General features: G+C 43.4%; 1 protein-coding gene across 3 annotated transcripts in view; it reads left to right on the top strand.

Annotated features, from left to right (window-relative positions):
• Positions 1 to 3,576: 3,576 nt before the first annotated feature.
• Positions 3,577 to 18,333, top strand: part of SMYD1 (SET and MYND domain containing 1) — a 45,217-nt gene continuing 30,460 nt past the window's right edge. For 2 of the 3 annotated variants that reach the window (XM_031008213.3, XM_055378225.2), the window contains exon 1: positions 3,577 to 3,788. In XM_031008213.3, the coding sequence (XP_030864073.1) occupies positions 3,652 to 3,788 (137 nt within the window). In that variant the 5' untranslated portion in view covers positions 3,577 to 3,651. The remainder of the gene's footprint in view (positions 3,789 to 18,333) is intronic. The other variant, XM_055378224.2, reaches the window with a different exon arrangement.

Here is an 18,333-nt window from a genome sequence, read left to right as displayed (position 1 = left end):
TGACCCTCTTGGTTGCATTGTCACATCTCCTCTGACCCTGGCCCTCCTGCCTTCCTCCTATAAGGATCCTCATGATTACATTGGTCCTACCAGGATAATCTAGGATAATCTTCTCATCTCAAGGTCCTTAACTTGATCACATTCACAAAGTCCCTTTTGCCATATAAGGTAACATATTCACAGATCTAAGCATTAGAATCTGCACATCTTTGGGGCCTGTTATTCTGTCTACCGCCCTTTAATAATATAATAACCATTGTTCTGATAAGGTTGAGGCCCACAGGTATAATTAAAGTCCTGGGCTTCCTCTCTCCATATGGTCTTGGGGCTGGTAAATTTCTTCCTTGTCCATGGCTTGGGCTGAACCTGCTCCAAGAGTGCCTAGTCTAGGGAACAAGCTCATCTGAGCCAGGCTGAGCCCCTGGCCCCTGAGGGCAGACAAGTTATTGCAAGACCCTGAGTTGCCAGGCAATGTGGATACAGGGTATTCATTGGGAGTCAACCTGGATTGAAAAAACCTTTTTTTTTTTTTTTTTTTTTTTTGAGATGGAGTCTCGCTCTGTCACCCAGGCTAGAGTGCAGTGGCATGATCTCGGCTCACTGCAACCTCCGCCTCCTGGGTTCAAGTGATTCTCCTGCCTCAGCCTCCTGAGTAGCTGGGACTACAGGTGTGTGCCACTACGCCCAGCTAATTTTTGTATTTTTAGTAAAGACGCGGTTTCACCATGTTAGGCAGGATGGTTTCAATCTCCTGGCCTCGTGATCTGCCTGCCTTGGCCTCTCTGGGATTACAGGGAAAAAACCTTTTTAATATTTCCTCTCCTCTCCTCTCCTTTCCTGAAAACCCCTCCCCTCCCCTTCACTTCGCTTTCCTTCCCTTCCCTCCCCAACCCTCCCCTCCCTTCCCTTCCCTCCCTTCCCCTCCCTTCCCTCCCTTCTCCTCCCTTCCCTCCCTTCCCCTCCCTTCCCCTCCCTTCCCCTCCCTTCCCCTCCCCTTCCCTCTTTTTTCCTGAGATAAGAGCTTGCTCTGCTACTCCTCCCCTCCCCTCCCCTCCCCTCCCCTCCCCTCCCCTCCCCTCCCCTTCCCTCTTTTTTTTCTGAGACAAGATCTTGCTCTGTCACCCAGGCTGGAGTGAAGTGGCACGATCAGGGCTCCCTGCAACCTCTGCCTCATGAGCTCAAGTGGTCCTCCCACCTCAGCCTCCTGAGTAGATGAGACTACAGGCATGCGCCACCATGCCTGGTTTATTTTTTGTATTTTTGGTAGAGACAGGGTTTCACCATGTTGCCCAGGCTAGTCTCAAACCCCTGGGCTCAAGTGATTCACCCACCTCGGCCTCCCAAAGTGCTGGGATTACAGGCATAAGGACTGCGCCTGGCCTTCTTTCTCTCTCTCTCTTTTTTTTTTTTTTTGAAACGGAGTCTTGCTCTGTTGCCCAGGCTGGAGTGCAGTGGCGTGATCTTGGCTCACTGCAAGCTCCGCCTCCCCGGTTCACGCCATTCTCCTGCCTCAGCCTCCCAGTAGCTGGGACCACAGGCGCCGGCCACCACGCCCAGCTAATTTTTCGTATTTTTAGTAGAGACGGAGTTTCACCGTGTTAGCCAGGATGGTCTCATCTTCTGACCCTGTGATCCACCTGCCTCGGCCTCCCAAAGTGCTGGGATTACAGGCGTGAGCCACCGCGCCCGGCCTCTTTCTCTTTTTTTAACTCTCTGTTTTGTAGAATTGTTTTTCCCCTTGGGAGCATGCAGTGTTTACTTTTTGAGGCACCTAACTTTACATGTCTTAAGTTATTTTGCTCTTCAGGATGCATCAGAAGCTGCAGAGATATTCTCTTGCTGTCATGGCTATGTATTCTTACCTAAAAATCAGGATATATGATCAGACAATGAACTTTCAACATGCTTCCAAGAGTCGAAGGTGTTTTGGGAGATTCAATTGGTTGAAGACATGTTAAAATTTCTGGTACATCATGATAGTTTAGGGAGGATAATGTGACAGAGTAAATAAAATAGAATAGCTATCACTTAATGAGTATTTTATGAAGTGCTAACTAAGTGCTGTGTTATCCCCTTTTACATATTATCTAACTCTCACAACCCAGTGAGGTAGAAATTATCACCCTTGTTTCACAGGTTCCATCTCAAGTGGTAGTAGCAGGCTTAGAATTCAAACTCAGATTCATCTGACTCAGAAACCATACACTCAGAAAAATCCAGGAAATGACCCTGCACACTGCCCCCCACCCCCGCCGTCACCCGCCCCCCAACCCCCACCAGGAAATAGATGCATCCCAGAAACTAAAAATCTTACATGGAAGTCAAGCCAGAGCTCCAGATCTGCAAGTGTATTTCTTTTAAACCTCAGTAAAAGCTGCCTGATAGCCAAGAACAGTGGCATTTAGTTCAACGAGGATTTTAGATTCGTCTTTCCAGTGTCCTCGCTCCTGAGTAAGAAGAAGGACAGAGCACGTTGGTATTTTCCTGGCAGCAGACACATGTTAAAGGAAATTTGATAGAAAGATAGAGATGGGGGTTGCTATTTTTATAGCCTGCCTTGTCTGTATCCAGCCTGCCTCCAGCATACCAGCATCACCAGCAGTGCTAAGAACAGGGAATTCCATGCTGTGGAGTAGGGGTGCTGTAAGAGCCCCAGGTGATACTGGAGAGGAAAAATGCCCCCTTGGAGCCTAAATAGTACTGTTATGTATATGCCAAGGGCTCAGTTTAGCTTCTTCTTCTTATTTATTTATTTATTTATTAATTTTTTGTTGAGACGGGGTCCCACTCTGTCGCCCAGGCTGGAGTGCAATGGCGCGATCTCGGCTCACTGCAACCTCTGCCTCCCAGGTTCAAGCAATTCTCCTGCCTCAGCCTCCTCAGTAGCTGGGATTACAGGCGCCCGCCACCACGCCCAGCTAATTTTTGTATTTTTGGTAGAGACGGGGTTTCACCATGTTGGTCAGGCTGGTCTTGAACTCCTGACCTCAGATGATCCATGTGCCTCGGCCTCCCAAGGTGGGGATTACAGGCGTGAGCCACCGTGCCCAGCCCTCAGTTTAGCTTCTGCTGCTAAACAGCCCACCCTTGGGAGAAAGACTGAAAAGGGTGGGGCGAGGGCCCATCTCACTTGAGAAAGTGCAAGCCTGACAGCTGAAGGGTCCCAGAGCAGCAAATATCACCTTGTTTCTCTTGGACCATTCCAGCTGTCTGCTTTTGATTGACAGAGGCATCTGGCTGCTAAAAATACCCTCCTGACCAAATGTTCCCTACTCCAACTAAAGCCGAACAGGATTGTTGCAGTTCAGAACTTAGCACATACAGATAGCTTCTGCTTGCAATGGAACCTCTCAAAACTTTTCAGGCCCTATCCCATATTAACCCATGGTCATTTTCTGTTCTGTCGGCTTTGCTGGGTGATGAATGAAACCCTTCCCAGTTCACTTGTTCTCTTGTCTGTCCCATCCCCACCTCCAGGAAAAGTAGCAGAGGGGGAGGTGAGGGCCCAGTAGCTGAGAGCGAGTAGGGAAGGGGAGGTGGCTTGTCCATTTATAGTCTTGCTCTTTGGGATGCTGAAGGTGCTGAAATAGCAATGACAAGAGACTTGGCTCAGTGTTAAATAACTGCCGCGCTGGCCTGACAGACTCTGAGATGACAATAGGGAGAATGGAGAACGTGGAGGTCTTCACCGCTGAGGGCAAAGGAAGGGGTCTGAAGGCCACCAAGGAGTTCTGGGCTGCAGATATCATCTTTGCTGAGCGGGCTTATTCCGCAGTGGTTTTTGACAGGTATGAAATGTGGGGAGTTACCTTCTCTCCTGTTAGTTTGGCTGGGGCCAAACTCTAAAATACTTTGCTCTCAAAAATCATCAGGGGAAGGGATAAAATTCATGTGCTCTTTTTTCAACAAAATGGCACTTCTGAGAGCTAATTTTTCTGGCATAAATTTTTCTGCAAGGGATCATTGCCAGTGTGATTTGCTGTGGCTCCTAGAAGGGTGGTGAAGGTGAGCAAAGGCTTCGGGGGCACTTTCTCCCAACACTGGCCAACTTGGCTGAGAGGGTGTGCTGGGAGTGGAAAGGTGGGTGTGGTGCTGTGGGAAACATTTTCCGACAGAAAGCTCTATATTTTTAGCTTTCTTTTTATTATAAATACATTACCAGATAAAGTAATTGCTGAGACTTTAAAAATTATGAACTATTTGTATATTTATAATTATGAATAACCCAGGAATCCACTTTCCCTTGAAAAATCTGAGTATCACCCAATCCCAGTCCCCTCTGTCTTTCCTCAGATATTACCCCTGCTATTATTTCAATGTATTTCCTTCTAGAATGTTCCTGTGCTATTACATACATATATCTGCACTTATCAAGATGGATGGCTGTAGTTTGTCTGTTTTTTTTTTTTAACAGAAATGGTGTCACACTTCAGATGTCATTTTAGAACTCACTCTTTTCCCTAAACAACATGTTTTTGATGTCTATCCTTGCAGGAACTTTAAATCTATAGATACTTCTTTTAAATTCCAAAGATCTATTTCCTTTATAGAGCTATCCATATAGATTCATATGCCATATGAATCATCAATCTTAATTTTAAATATTTCATCCTATAAATATATGACATTTTATTTATCCATTCCCCTATTGAGAGACAATTGGTAGTTTTTAATTTTTCATGAAATAAAATGAAAATCCTTGATCGTGTCTACCTGTACATATGTTCGATTGTTCTCCAGGGCACAGGACTAGAAGAGGAATTGCTGGGCCGTAGGATGTGATGTTTTCAGTTTTATAGGCTCTCCAAACAGGCTCTATTAAATTTACATTCCCGCTTCCTCACGACCTTGGCCACACTAGACTACCAAGCTTTTAAATTAGTAATAAATCTTCATTTTAAACAAACCTACATGGTGATTACATTAAATTGTCAGTATTTTCTGAGATCAAGGTTGGGGTGACCTGCTTGACATCTATGTGGTTTGAGTCTGATAACCTAGGCTTTGTGGTTGGCTGGCTGCACTGACCACCCTGGGAAAGGGCACTGCTTCCCACAGATAACTTGATTAGTATTCACATTCTCTTGTCTTCCTGCCCACTAAGACCTTCAGGGAAAAGGGTGTGAACTGGGGCATATGGCTCACCACCACTTGAGGAAAATAAGGGGCTGAGGTGACTTTTTCAGGGGGAGCTTGTCTTATTTCATTAATCTGTGTGTGTGTATGGTATGTGTCAGGGGAGGGGTGAGTACAGTTAGGGAGCCAGCTGGATTCAGAGTGAAAACAACCCAGAAACACAGGGACTGTCCACACTAATTCTGGCGCTGCCAGTGAGTTACTGCCTGGCCTTGTGAAGAACATCTCCATTTGCTGCTTCCAATTCCCCAAAGTCAATCTAGCCAATCAGTTCCATTTCAAGAAGGTTAAAGTTGAATGGGCTTTCATTCCATTATAAAAGCAAGGCATTGTCATTTTAGAAAATTTAGAAAGATAAGATATCACACAGCGATAACCACTCTTAACATGTTGGGTATCTATTTTCGGTTTGTTTTAAAACATAGGTTTCATTTGGCTGTAATATACTCATTATACAAGCTATTATGCTTTTTCATTTAATAATTTTGACATCTTCTGTGCTATTATACACTCTTCAGAGACATAGTACTTAAGGGCTACGTCTTCTTCTATTACCTGCTGATGACTGGCCATTTGGATTGTTTCCATGTTTTTGTTATTACAAATAATTTGTCATTCATTTGAAGTAACAACTATAAAAACATCTTCATATACATTGCAGATAAATGCTACATAAAATCATATATTATTTTTACAATGGTAATAAAAGTGGGATAATTGGTATAAATGACGTTTAAAATGATTGAAAAAAAAATCTAAAAGAGATAGTTTTTTTTTCAAAAAATACTTTACCCAAACTTGTCACTGCATAGATGAGGGAGTTGTGCTTTCTTTGGTTATACCAGAGACAGCCCAAAGAGGCATTAAAGGAAAGTTTTATGCATTTTAGGCTCCTGGTGAGGCTCAGCCACCATAGATGAGAAACTTGATTGCAGAGGTGGGACTGAGTCACCCACAAAAGTCACTGTAAAAACTGGCTTGTTTTAATCCATCTTACTGCAAGACAGGCTTTCCTACTCTTCCACACAAATGTGGAGAAAGATTTTATTTTTAGTTGAGCACTGCATTAAATGAAAATTAATTCTTTCAAACAGTGTGTATTATATATTCTAACATATATATTATATGTTGTATTGTATATATTCTAACATATATTATATAAAGCATAGCAATAAATCAACACCAAACCAACTTAACTAGAATATTCCAATATGTTACATCTTCTCTATCCTGTCGCATGCCTGCTCCAAAGGTAATTATCCTAGGTTTTGTGTTGTATATTCTACTGCCTTTTAAATAATAGTTTTGGCCGGGTGTGGTGGCTCATGTCTGTATTCCCAGCACTTTGGGAGACCCAGGCGGGCAGATCACCTGAAGTCAGGAGTTCAAGACTAGCCTGGCTAACATGGTGAAACTGTTGTCTCTACAAAAATACGAAAATTAGCCAGGCATGATGGCAGGTGCTTGTAATCCCAGCTACTCAGAAGGCTGAGGTGAGAGAATCGCTTAAACCTGGGAGGCAGAGGTTGCAATGAGCCAAGATCATGCCACTGCACTCTAGCCTGGGTGAAAGAGCAAGACTATTTCTCAAAAAAAAAAAAAAAAAAGTAATAGTTTTATCACAGTCATATATTTCTAAACAATGTATAATTTAGTTATGTTTTGTTTTTGATCTTTTAAACAAAGGTACAATATTATATGTGGTTTTATGCCACTTGCTTCTTTCACTGAAATGTTTATTATTCATCTGTATGGTTTTGTGAAACTAATAAAATGAATAAACTTTGTGTGTGTCTGTGTACCAAATTTATTTTTCCATTCTCCTGTGAATGGTTGCTATGAACATTTTTGCTCCTATCTCTTGGAAAGCAGATACATGAGGTGTGTATCACAGAAGTGTAATTACTAGGCCAGTAATATATGTGTTATTTGGCTTTAAAATATAATGCCATACTGTGAAATGCTGGTTTGTAAACCTGAATTGTGTCTTTGCTAGAATGGGCTTTGTTTAGCATTAACAGTAACAATCCAGGCCCTTAAATTATGGTCCTTAGTCTGGTTAGGATCTCTTCACCTTTGATGGTTGGAAAAACAGGTACTCTTCTTGAAGGTAAGGAGCAAGAATAAAGCTGGGAAAATTCTTTCAGGCCTAGCTATTATGTAGCACTTGGATTAAGTGCTAGGCATGACTAATCAATCAGGCACACCTTCCTCCTGAACTCCAGCTTGGCCTCAGAATCCCTTCCAGCAGGTCCTCCAGGGGGCTACTACCAATCAATGAGAGCTAGCATTTAAAAATGAAGTCTATTTGCCATCCCCTTAGGTGTTGTGGTTGGGTGCTGGAAGGGAGTGAAGTACCGTTACCAAGGGGTTGCCTTTTTTGGACACAGTATTTTATGGTAGTTGAGATACCGGGGGTGATGCACGAGTGGGTAAAAGTTGCTCTCTGCCCCTTTAACTCTCCACTCTGAGAGTTTCCAGTTCTCAGGGGGAAAGTGAGTGGGAGCTCTGTGGTACCTTAGCCCAAGTGATCCTCCTAGCTTCTACATAGCATGGGGCCAAACTGGGAATTCGCAATGCTGGGTTTTGTTGTTCTTGTTAAGGAAGAAAATAATAATTCTCTGCAATCTTACCATTTGGAAAAAAAACAAAACCCAGCTATTAACATTCTGGTGTATATCCTCCTTGTTTTCTGATGCAAATACAATGCATATAAAATATTTTCTTGATTCTGATGAGTTATAGGTGGGGTGGGGGTCCTGGAAGAAATACTACATTATTATTGTTATTATTTTTATTTTTTGAGATGAAATCTTGCTCTGTCAGCCAGGCTGGAGTGTAGTGGTGAGATCTCGGCTCACTGCAACCTCTGCCACCTGGGCTCAAGTGATTCTCCTGCCTCAGCCTCCCGAGTAGCTGGGACAACAGGTGCATGCCACCACACCCAGCTAATTTTTGTATTTTTAGTAGAGACAGGGTTTCACCCTGTTGCCCAGGCTGGTCTCGAACTCCCGGCCTCAAGTGATCTGCCGGCCTTGGCCTCCCAAAGTGCTAGGATTACAGGCGTGAGCCACTGTGCCTGGCAGAAACACTACATTAAATATATGCTTTGATTGTAAGACACAAAATGTCCCTAAATTCTGGATATTAAAATATGGGAAAAGAAGTTTATTTCAGAATGGAGGGAAAATGGGACATACATAATATGCTATATTTATCAATTCCAGAATACATATTTTAACTTCTCTGAAATCATAATGTATCCTAAAATCTATGGCTCATTATGGTTTAATTGGCAGATTTTTTTTGATTTCTTAGTAGTGAATAAAAATGGTGCATTTAATAATTTCAGGTTCAATGTAATTAAGTTGTATACACTTTTTCTCTCAAAAAAGTTGGATTATTTTGTAACCTGTTTTATTTACTTCGTAATATGTTGTGAACAACTTTCAAACCATTAATATCCTTCTACACCATTTTAATGGCTGCATAGTATTCTTTTTGTTGACTTGTATATTAATTTAATTAGATATCATATATTAGTTTTTATTTTTATTTTAGATTTTGGGGGTACATGTGCAGGTTTGCTACATGGGCATATTGTGTGATGCTGAGGTTTGGGCTTCTAATAATCTGCTTGCCCAGGTAGTGAACATGGTACCCTATAGGTAGCTTTTCAATTCTTCACCCTCTCCCTCCCTCTCCCCTTTTGGAATCTCCAGTGTTTATTTTTCACATTTTTGTGTCTATATGTACCCAATGTTTATCTCCCACTTCAAAATGAAAACATGTTATTTGGTTTTCTGTTTCTGCATTAATTTGCTTAGGAGAATGGCCTCCAGTTGCACCCATATTGCTGCAAAGGATGTGATTTTGTTCTTTTTTAACAGCTGTGTAGTATTACAGGGTACATATGCACCAGGTTTTCTTATACAATCCACCATTGATGGGTACCTGGGTCGTTTCCATGTCCTTGCTACTGCGGATAGTGCTGTGATAAACATATGAGTGCAGGTGTGTTTTTGGTAGAATAATTTATTTTCCTTCAGGTAGATATTCAGTAATGGGATTGCTGGGTCGAATGGTAATTCTAGTTTTAGTTTTTTGAGAACTCTCCAGGCTGCTTTCTACAAGGGCTGAACTAATTTGTAGATGCTATGTTTTGGAGATCAAGGGTGTGCTCTTCTTTTTCTTAGTAGATCTTCCCATATATCTCTGATTATGTATTAAAGACAAATTCCTACAAGTATAAATTTTGAATTCAAAATACGTTTTTAAGGCTTTTGATATAGATTTCCAAATTACCTCACCAAAGGAGATCATACATTTTTCTACTAGCAGCACAGGGGTTGTCTCCTCATCCCAATACTGGCCAACACAGAAAACTATTTCACTTTTTCATGTTTGTCAGCTTAATCTGTTAAAACTTTTTTTAGTATTGTTTTAACTTGAATTTTTATTATTAGAGAAGTGAAAGTTTTTTAACATTTGTTCTTTTATGAATTGTTGTTTTCTTTTGATGCCCTCAATTTTTAAGTATATGCATAACTCATTTGTTTATTACTCCTTTATGTCTAGTTCTCCCCTCTATTGCCTAGCTCGATGCACATAACAGATGCTCAATAAATACTTGTGGAAAGAATCAGGGAGGGAAGGAAAGAGAGAGAAAGAGAGAGGGAAAGAAGATGGGGTTTCACTATGTTGCCCAGGCTGGTCTCAAACTACTGACCTCAAGAGATTTGCCTGCCTCAGCCTCCAAAATTGCTGGGATTACAGGCGTGAGCCCCTAGGCACCTGGCCTTTAGTTCCCTTTGCTGCTGTCACAAACTACTGTAACTTCAATGGCTGAAAACAACACAAGTTTATTATCTTATAGTTCTGGAGGTTAGAAGTCTAAAACAGGCTGACACTTCTGTTTCTTTGCTATCTCCATCTTCTTGAGGCTGCCCACATTCCTTGGCTCATGGCCCCCTTCCTGAATCTTTAAAGCCAGCAGTGTAACATCTTGTTCCCTGCTGACCTCTTGCCTCCTCTTATAAGGACTTGCAATTACATTAGGCCCACCTAGGTAATTTGGGATACTGTCCTTGTCTCAAGGTCTTTAACTTAATCACTCATGCAAAGTTCCTCTGCCATGTAATGTAACCTATTTACAAGTTCTGGGGATTAGGACATTGACAATTTTTGGGGGGCTATTATTCAGTCTACCCCAACGAATAAGAATTTTCTAGATTGATCCAATTCATCACAAAATATGTTAAGGAGGAGCAAGGACACTTAGTGGATTTTTTTAAAAAGTTCTTTAAATAAAAACTTGAGCAGTCTCTAAATTATTCTGGTTACAAAGTTGAAAGTGACCCGGAGATTATGTATATATAGTGTGTATATAGGGAAAAAGATAGTGGGGAACATGAGAAAAAGTTGAGTATTTGTAAATAAATTACTGTCAACCAGGCTTTTTTTGAAAATGGAACCAGTTATGAGCTTTCTTAGGTGCGGCAGAGCCGGTGGGGTTTAGTCAGTGTAATTCTGTGTGAGCATGTGGGAATGGCAGGATCAGCCCTGGCAGACACACAAACACACATGTGGCCTTTAATCTGATAACAGCTGGTGGTTGGTTATTGGGGGATAAATGATGCTATAAATGGAAATAATTTAATAAAAGGATTAGAGAAATTCCGGAACAATTAGTTCAGAAAATGAGTAAGTGCTAAACTATTCAAGTGACAGCCTTAAATGTTTGCATTGGATGTTGAGAATAACCACAGTCGACTTAGAATTCTGCTTTTCATTTGGCACTTCTAGCTGCAGAGGCAAGACATGTCGACATGTTACACAACCTGTTGTGAGCTGTATTGCTAAATATTGCTCAATAATTCTTAAATCCAGAAGTCTGAGAATGATTGCCTTTTAAAGATGGATTAGATCAAATGGCAGTTTGTCCCCATAATGATACTATCTTTACCCACTCGCATCCCAGGATGTGTTCTGAACATGAATTGAGGGGGGTGCTTCAGCTAGGCCATGGAAATGTATACAGGTCTTCGTAGGGTGTGTGAGCTGTGGCAGAGAAAATCTTGAGAATTGGTGTTTTAATAAAAAAAGGGATGTTAAAAATAAATTGGCAATCTCCAGGCTTGATCCAAGGAAACAGTACCTTTTAATTCTTTTTTTTTTTTTTTTTTTTTTTTTTTTTTGAGATAGGGTCTCACTCTGTTGGTCAAGCTGGAGTGTCATGGCACAATCATGGCTCATTGCAGCCTCTACCTGCTGGGCCCAAGCCATCCTCCCACCTCAGCCTCTGGAGTAGCTGGGACTACAGGTGCCTGCCACGATGGCTGGCTACTTTTTATTTTTGTTTTTTGTAGAGGCAGTGGTCTCACTATTTTGCCCAAGCTGGTCTCAAACTCCTGGGCTCAAGTGATCCTTCTGCCTCAGCCTCCCAAAGTTCTGGGATTACAGGTGTAAGCCACTACCCCGGCCCCCACTGACTTCTTATGTCAAGGTATTTAATAGTCAGTGCAAACATGAATCTCATGATCTCATCCAACAGCTAACTCTGTCTCCTATATGTACACCCCCACACCGACACATTTGCCTATCAGTGCCTCTTTCTGAAAGACCTCAACCTTCTCTGAGTACAAACTCAGCCTATCTCTCGAGGTCAGAACAATGCCTCCTCATCTGGTAGGTGATGCCTTTCTAGATTGCCTCTCCTACCTCAGTTGAAGTAGTCTCTCTTCCTGGAAACTTACAGCAAGTTACCATGCTTGTGGAATGTGGGTCCTGCCTTGTTTATATGTGTTTATGTCCCATCCCAGCCTGGGGACTGCTTGAAGGCAAAGTCGGTATTTCCTTTATCTTTTTTGTTTTTGAGACAGAGTCTCGCTCTGTCGCCCAGGCTGGAGTGCAGTGGTGTGATTTCGGCTCACTGCAAGCTCCGCCTCCTGGGTTCACGCCATTCTCCTGCCTCAGCTTCCCGAGTAGCTGGGACTACAGGCGCCCGCCACCACGCCCAGCTAATTGTTTTTTGTTTGTTTGTTTTTAGTAGAGACGGGGTTTCACCGTGTTGGCCAGGATGTTCTCGATCTTCTGACTTCGTGATCCGCCCGCCTCGGCCTCCCAAAGTGCTGGGATTACAGACATGAGCCACCGCGCCCGGCCTTCCTTTATCTTTTAAGGCCCTCTATTACCTAGCTCAATGCACATAACAGATGCTCAATAAATACTTGCAGAATGAAGCAGGGAGGGAAGGAAAGAGAGAGGGAAAGAAGAAAAGAAGAAGGAATGAGAAAAAGAATTTAAAATATTGTGAAGTTATCTGGGTACTTGAGGGATGGGATGTTCTTTAAGACACCTACCCCAGGCTGGGCGCAGCAGGCTCACGCCTGTAATCCCAGCATTTTGGGAAGCTGAGGCAGGCGGATCGCTTGAGCTCAAGAGTTTGAGACCAGCCAGGGCAACATAATGAGATTCCACCTCTACAAAAAAAATAAAAATAAAAAACAAGCCGAGCGTGGTGGCATGTGCCTGTAGTCCCAGCTACTTGGGAGGCTAAGGTGGGAGGGTCGCTTGAGCCCAGGAGTTTGAGGCTGCAATAAGCAGTGATTATGCCATTGCATTCCAGCCTGGAGGACAGAGAAAGACCCTGTCTCAAAAAAAAAAAAAAAAAAAAAAAAAAAGACACTTCCCTCTAATTTTTGAGGAGAGACCTTCTGGCAGGCTGGGAGTTTGTAAGCAGCCCTGAAAGACAGAACTGTTGAACTGTTGGTCCAGTCCTCTCTGGCTGAGTTTTTGGAGGGCTTGCCCACCATGCAGGCAGCTTGTCTTTGCATTTATCTGTCCGTGAGCAACTGTTTCCATACAAGGAGCTGAGCAGCAGCTGCCCTTCCAGCCCTCTTCACTCTGACAGATCACAGAGTCCAGCAGGGCTGCAGAGCAGAGTGAGAGGGGACCAGCTGCTGGAGCAGGGCACATTCAAGGCTGCAGGCCAAGCAGGTGGGCCTTGTAGCTGCATCCGCCCGCTCTCTGTGCTGGGAGCAGCGTCCGGCGTCAGGGACCCTTAAAAGAAAAATATCCCTGTGAGGATAATGATCTCGGCCAGTATAAAGGGTTGCTGTGAAGATTTTTTAAAAAACGAATCACTAAAAACATGTCTTTGAAATGGCAAAGTGCGGTGTAAGTGGGAGTTGATACCTTCTTGTGTGAATAGGAATGTAAGACTCAGGAGAAACGAGACTTGCTGAAGGTCACCCAGCTAAGCCTGCCTGGGACAAATGCTCTTTCTCGGAATCCAAAAAGTGGCTTTAGGACTTCATGTTATTTGGACACTCTCCTGCACTAGGGGCAGTAAGGCAGGGGAGGGGTGGGCATTTCTTTTTTTTTTTTTTTGAGACGGAGTCTCACATTGTCACCCAGGCTAGAGTGCAGTGGTGTGATCTCGGCTCACTGCAAGCTCCGCCTCCCAGGTTCAAGCGATTCTCCTGCCTCAGCCTCCCTAGTAACTGGGATTACAGGTGCCCGCCACCACACCTGGCTAATTTTTTGTATTTTTAGTAGAGACGGGGTTTCGCTATGTTGGCCAGGCTGGTCTCAAACACCTGACCTCAGGTGACCCACCCGCCTCGGCCTCCCAAAGTGCTGGGATTACAGGCATGAGGCACCATGCCCGACCAGGATGGGCATTTCTGTCAGGGGAGTGCCCTTGTCCCCATATGATGTTCTCCTGTAGCTGGGCCGTCTTCCTCTCTGGCAGCTGCCTGGAATGAGCTGGTGCTAGGGGTGAGAGGAGCTCAGCGATCAACCTGGCCCAGCCCTCTCTGAGTGACAGGCAGGATGGGTGGCCCGGGCTGATGTCCACTGAGTACTTATCCAGTGCCAGGCTCTGTGCTGACCATCTTACACATGTTATTTCTTTTAACTCTAAAATCACTATGAGAGAGGTGAGATTTCAGAACTTCTTGTAATTTTCATCTTGCTTGAATTTTTTAAAATAGTAAGTATATTTCATTCAAAAGTACTGGTCAGTAGTCTAAAAGATAGCAAGATCTAGGTGTTGCTATTCCCATTTTCACATAAGGAAACAAAAGCTTGGAGAAGTTAGGGGACTTGCTCCAGGTCACACAGCCAGTAGATATTGGAGTCAGGAGTAGAACCCAGCTCTGACCAACTCTAGGTTTGACCTTCCCTAATACCCAACCCCACGCCGATGAGGGGAGATGGGAACCAGAGGGACAGGCTTAGAAAAAATTTCAGACTACATTTGAAAGAAAACAAAAAAATTCTTGCTACTCAAAGTTGAAGCATCAGTATTGCCTGGGAGCTTGTTAGAAATGCAGAATCCCAGCCCCCACCCCACATACTAAATCAGAACCTGAGTTTTAACAAGATTGCTGGTGTTGTGTGTGCACACTGAAGTTCCAAAAGCCCGACTCCGCATCCTCCTTCTCCCCAGCTCCAGCCTTGCGGCTAAGTCCTACCAGCAGCCGAGGGCATAGAGAGAAGGTCAGCTTCATCCCAAAGGAAACCTAAATTTAAGAACGATAACTTAATGCTTCCTGGGTTTCACCGGCTTTTAAAACTTGGCTCTAGGCCCTAGCAAAATTACAGAATGGGATATAAAACAGATCTGTGATCCTGGAGGAACTATTTGGTGGTTCATGTTTGGAACCCATCCAAGTTCACCATGGGAAAAGAAATCATTGATCACATTTTCTTTTTATGAAAAGTATTCGAAGTTTATTACAGCAAAGAATCTCATGAGATAACAGGAATTCTTTGATAGCAAAGAATCTCATGAGATAACATGAATTGCTCCAAGGCCTGATAAAATGATTATATAAGTGTAATGTTCTCCCTGTCACCCAATCTTGGGTGAAGGCTGCTTTGCAGCAGCTTAAGGCTCTGTCTCCAGCCTTCTCCTGGTCACAGTGGTTATTAGTGACTTTGAGAACATGAGGGTCATGCCACTGGAATTTATTCTTAGGGACATAATATGGCTACAGTTAATAGCAGATAGATTATTCTATAATCAGGCCCTATTAGAAGTGTATTAAGTTAGTTAATGGGAGCTTGGAGGGAAATGCCAGGCCAGACATATTCTTTCTGTTGGAGCCAGGCTAGGAAAACTTGCCGTAATAAACCCCACAAGCAGCGTGGACTAAGTAAGGACAGGGTTGTGCAAGGGGTCCATCCCTGATGTCTGCAATAAGGTCATTGAGTAAGGGGTCTTTGCACAGAATTTAAAAACAATAATCCCAGCACTTTGGGAGGCCAAGGTGGGCAGATCACGAGGTCAGGAGTTCCAGACTAGCCTGACCAACATGGTGAAAACCCGTCTCTACTAAAAAATACAAAAATTAGCCAGGCGTGGTGGCGGGTGCCTGTAATCCCAGCTACTCGGGAGGCTGAGGCAGGAGAATCGCTTGAACCCAGGAGGCGGAGGTTGCAGTGAGCCGAGATCATGTCATTGCACTCCAGCCTGGGCTACAGAGTGAGACTCCATCTCAAAAGAAAAAACAAAAAACAATACAAGTCAATCTGTTTTTTGTTACCACCATGTACCAGCAATTCTAAACAACGTCAAGGATAAAATACTTCTCCTCACCCCAAAATCCATAAGGGATTTTGAAAAACTGCTGTTGGGTAAACCTCATTTTAGCACATTTTAAAATTACGCATCTTTTAATAAACATTGTATTCTGCCTGGAAGTTAATTCTGAGGACCTTTGGTTATACAGTCAGCCATGTGGACTCAACTACATGTGTTCATTGTGAGGGTAAATTCTTAAGCTTCAGAGTTATTCCAGGTTGTGTTGGCCACAGTCTATGTCTCCAATCCTTGTGATACCACATATTCCCACATTTTTAAGTGGATTAGAAATAAGCAGTGATTATAAAGATGAAGACTCAAAATTTGTTGTTCTAAGTGTTCACCTAGGTGATTACCTAGGTGATCACCTGGAATTTTCATTTGTGTTTGAAATTTAAAACAATAAAACAGAGAATTGTGAAGTGTAATGTTTTTGTTTGGTAGGCACACATATTAGTGTATACATGAAATATGAATGTGTGAATATATGTATATGAATAAAAAGATGGAGGAGATTGTACTAGGCTATTCTAAAATGTCAATCTGAGTGTAAAATATGAGAGCAGTTCTGGTGTGGGGTTGCTCTCTGATGGGCGACCTTGGAACAGACAGGCATGGAGTTACAAGTGGCAGGTTACAAGGGACAGACAGCATGATTGTGCTTGCGTCTAACTGTTCCCTCTCCAGACCACCTCCTGGCTCTCCTCCCTTTCTCTCCTGCCTTGGGTTTGTATTCCTGGTCTGAGCCCTGATGCCCCAGAGGTGGACATCTGCTCTTCCTTCCTCGTTCCTAACCTAAGACATACTCTGAAATTTGCAGATGACTCAGAGGTTAGCATACCAATATAAAAGATGACAGAAGAAAATTCAAAATGACCTTGATGTTTTGGAATGCTACCCTGAAAACCATCAGTTAGGGATAAAGGTGAAGACTCCAAGTTAAAAAATTCAGTGTCACAAAGGAGCTTTTGGGCTGATGGGTATATTCGTTATTTAATTGTTTTTTTTTTTGAGATGGAGTCTCGCTGTGTTGCCCAGGCTGGAGTGCAGTGGCACAATCTTGGCTCATTGCAACCTCTGCCTCCCTGGTTCAAGCGATTCTCCTGCCTCAGCCTCCAGAGTAGCTGGGACTACAGGTGCCCGTCACCACGCCCAACTAATTTTTGTATTTTTAGTAGGGATGGGGTTTTGCCATGTTGGCCAGGCTGGTCTTGAACTCCTGACCTCAGATGATCCACCTGCCTTGGCCTCCCAAAGTGCTGGGATTACAGGTGTGAGCCACCGCGCCCGGCCCGGATATGTTCATTATCTTGATTTTGATGATGGTTCTGTGGGTAGATGCATATGTCAGAACCTATCAAAGTGTTATTTTTTAACACTTGTTGTATGTCAATCATACCTCCATAAAGATGTCTAGAAAATGCAATTCTGTGTAGACAAACAGAGTGGAAACTCTGTCTTGACTGCAGCACCTTTGAGAAAGCTTGGGAGGTTCTACTGACTATATTTGTAATTTGACCCTAATTTTTTCTTTTTTTTTTTTTGAGACAGAGTCTTGATCTGTCACCCAGGCTGGATTGCTGTGGCACGATCTCGGCTCACTGCAACCTCTGTCCCTGGGTTCAAGCGATTCTTCTGCTTCAGATTCCCGAGTAGCTGGGATTACAGGCATGTCCCGCCATGCCCGACTAATTTCTGTATTTTTAGTAGAGACAGGGTTTTACCATGTTTGCCAGGCTGTTCTCAAACTCCTGACCTCAGGTGATCCGCCCACCTCGGCTTCCCACAGTGCTGGGATTACAGGTGTGAGCCACTGCATCCGGCCATTTGACCCTAAATTAATGTGAGGTTTTCACTAAAGAAACTAATGGAAGCATAATGTGGAGATCCGGCAAGTGTACATGGCACCACATCTGAATAGCATACTCTGTTCTGGGCACCATAATTGTGAAGTGTTGACACCCAAGCTCTTACCTGTGTTTGGCCAGGAGACAAGATTTGGAGCCTTCTTGGAATCCAATTTACTTGGATTTTTCAGGAGTCCAGTTCCTGCTAATGAACTGCAAATTCCTGCCAGAAAATGCAATCCTGACTTGAGGCAGATGTAAGAAATTCATAGCTCTCCATCTCCAGGGGTTTAGAGAGTTCACTAAGTGGCCGGAGTTCCATGTGGGCCCCATGTGCTCTATTCTGCTGGGGCACTTATGACAAATGACCTTCTCAGGGAGGGTGCACCCTCTGTGGCCTAGTTATGATGGGCTGCAGATCCTGCGCAGTTCTAAGTATGCTAGTGTAATTCTACTCCTCGCTCACTAGGAAAGTTTAAGGGAAGGCGAGTGTAAGAGTAAGGAAGCTGTTACTATGAGGATAACCTTGAATCTGCTTATTAGAAATAAGCACTAACCTTTCACGCCCTCAAGTACTTTATGATTGTTAACAAATTAGTAGCAATCCACCTCCTAGTGGATGGGGACACAGCAGTGTGTTGAGCTGGCCAGCCAGAGGCTGAAAACTGCCTGGACTTTAGGAAGCCCAGGATGTAGCATAGAGCAGTAGCCCCTGCGGTGCCCTCAGCTGGCTCTGCACCTGTCTATCCCCTTCCAGAT

The sequence above is a fragment of the Gorilla gorilla genome, chromosome 12, assembly GCF_029281585.2.
Source record: "Gorilla gorilla gorilla isolate KB3781 chromosome 12, NHGRI_mGorGor1-v2.1_pri, whole genome shotgun sequence".
Lineage (NCBI taxonomy): Eukaryota > Metazoa > Chordata > Mammalia > Primates > Hominidae > Gorilla > Gorilla gorilla.
Note: the sequence above shows the minus strand (reverse complement) of the source record. Positions and strands in the feature narration are given on the sequence as shown.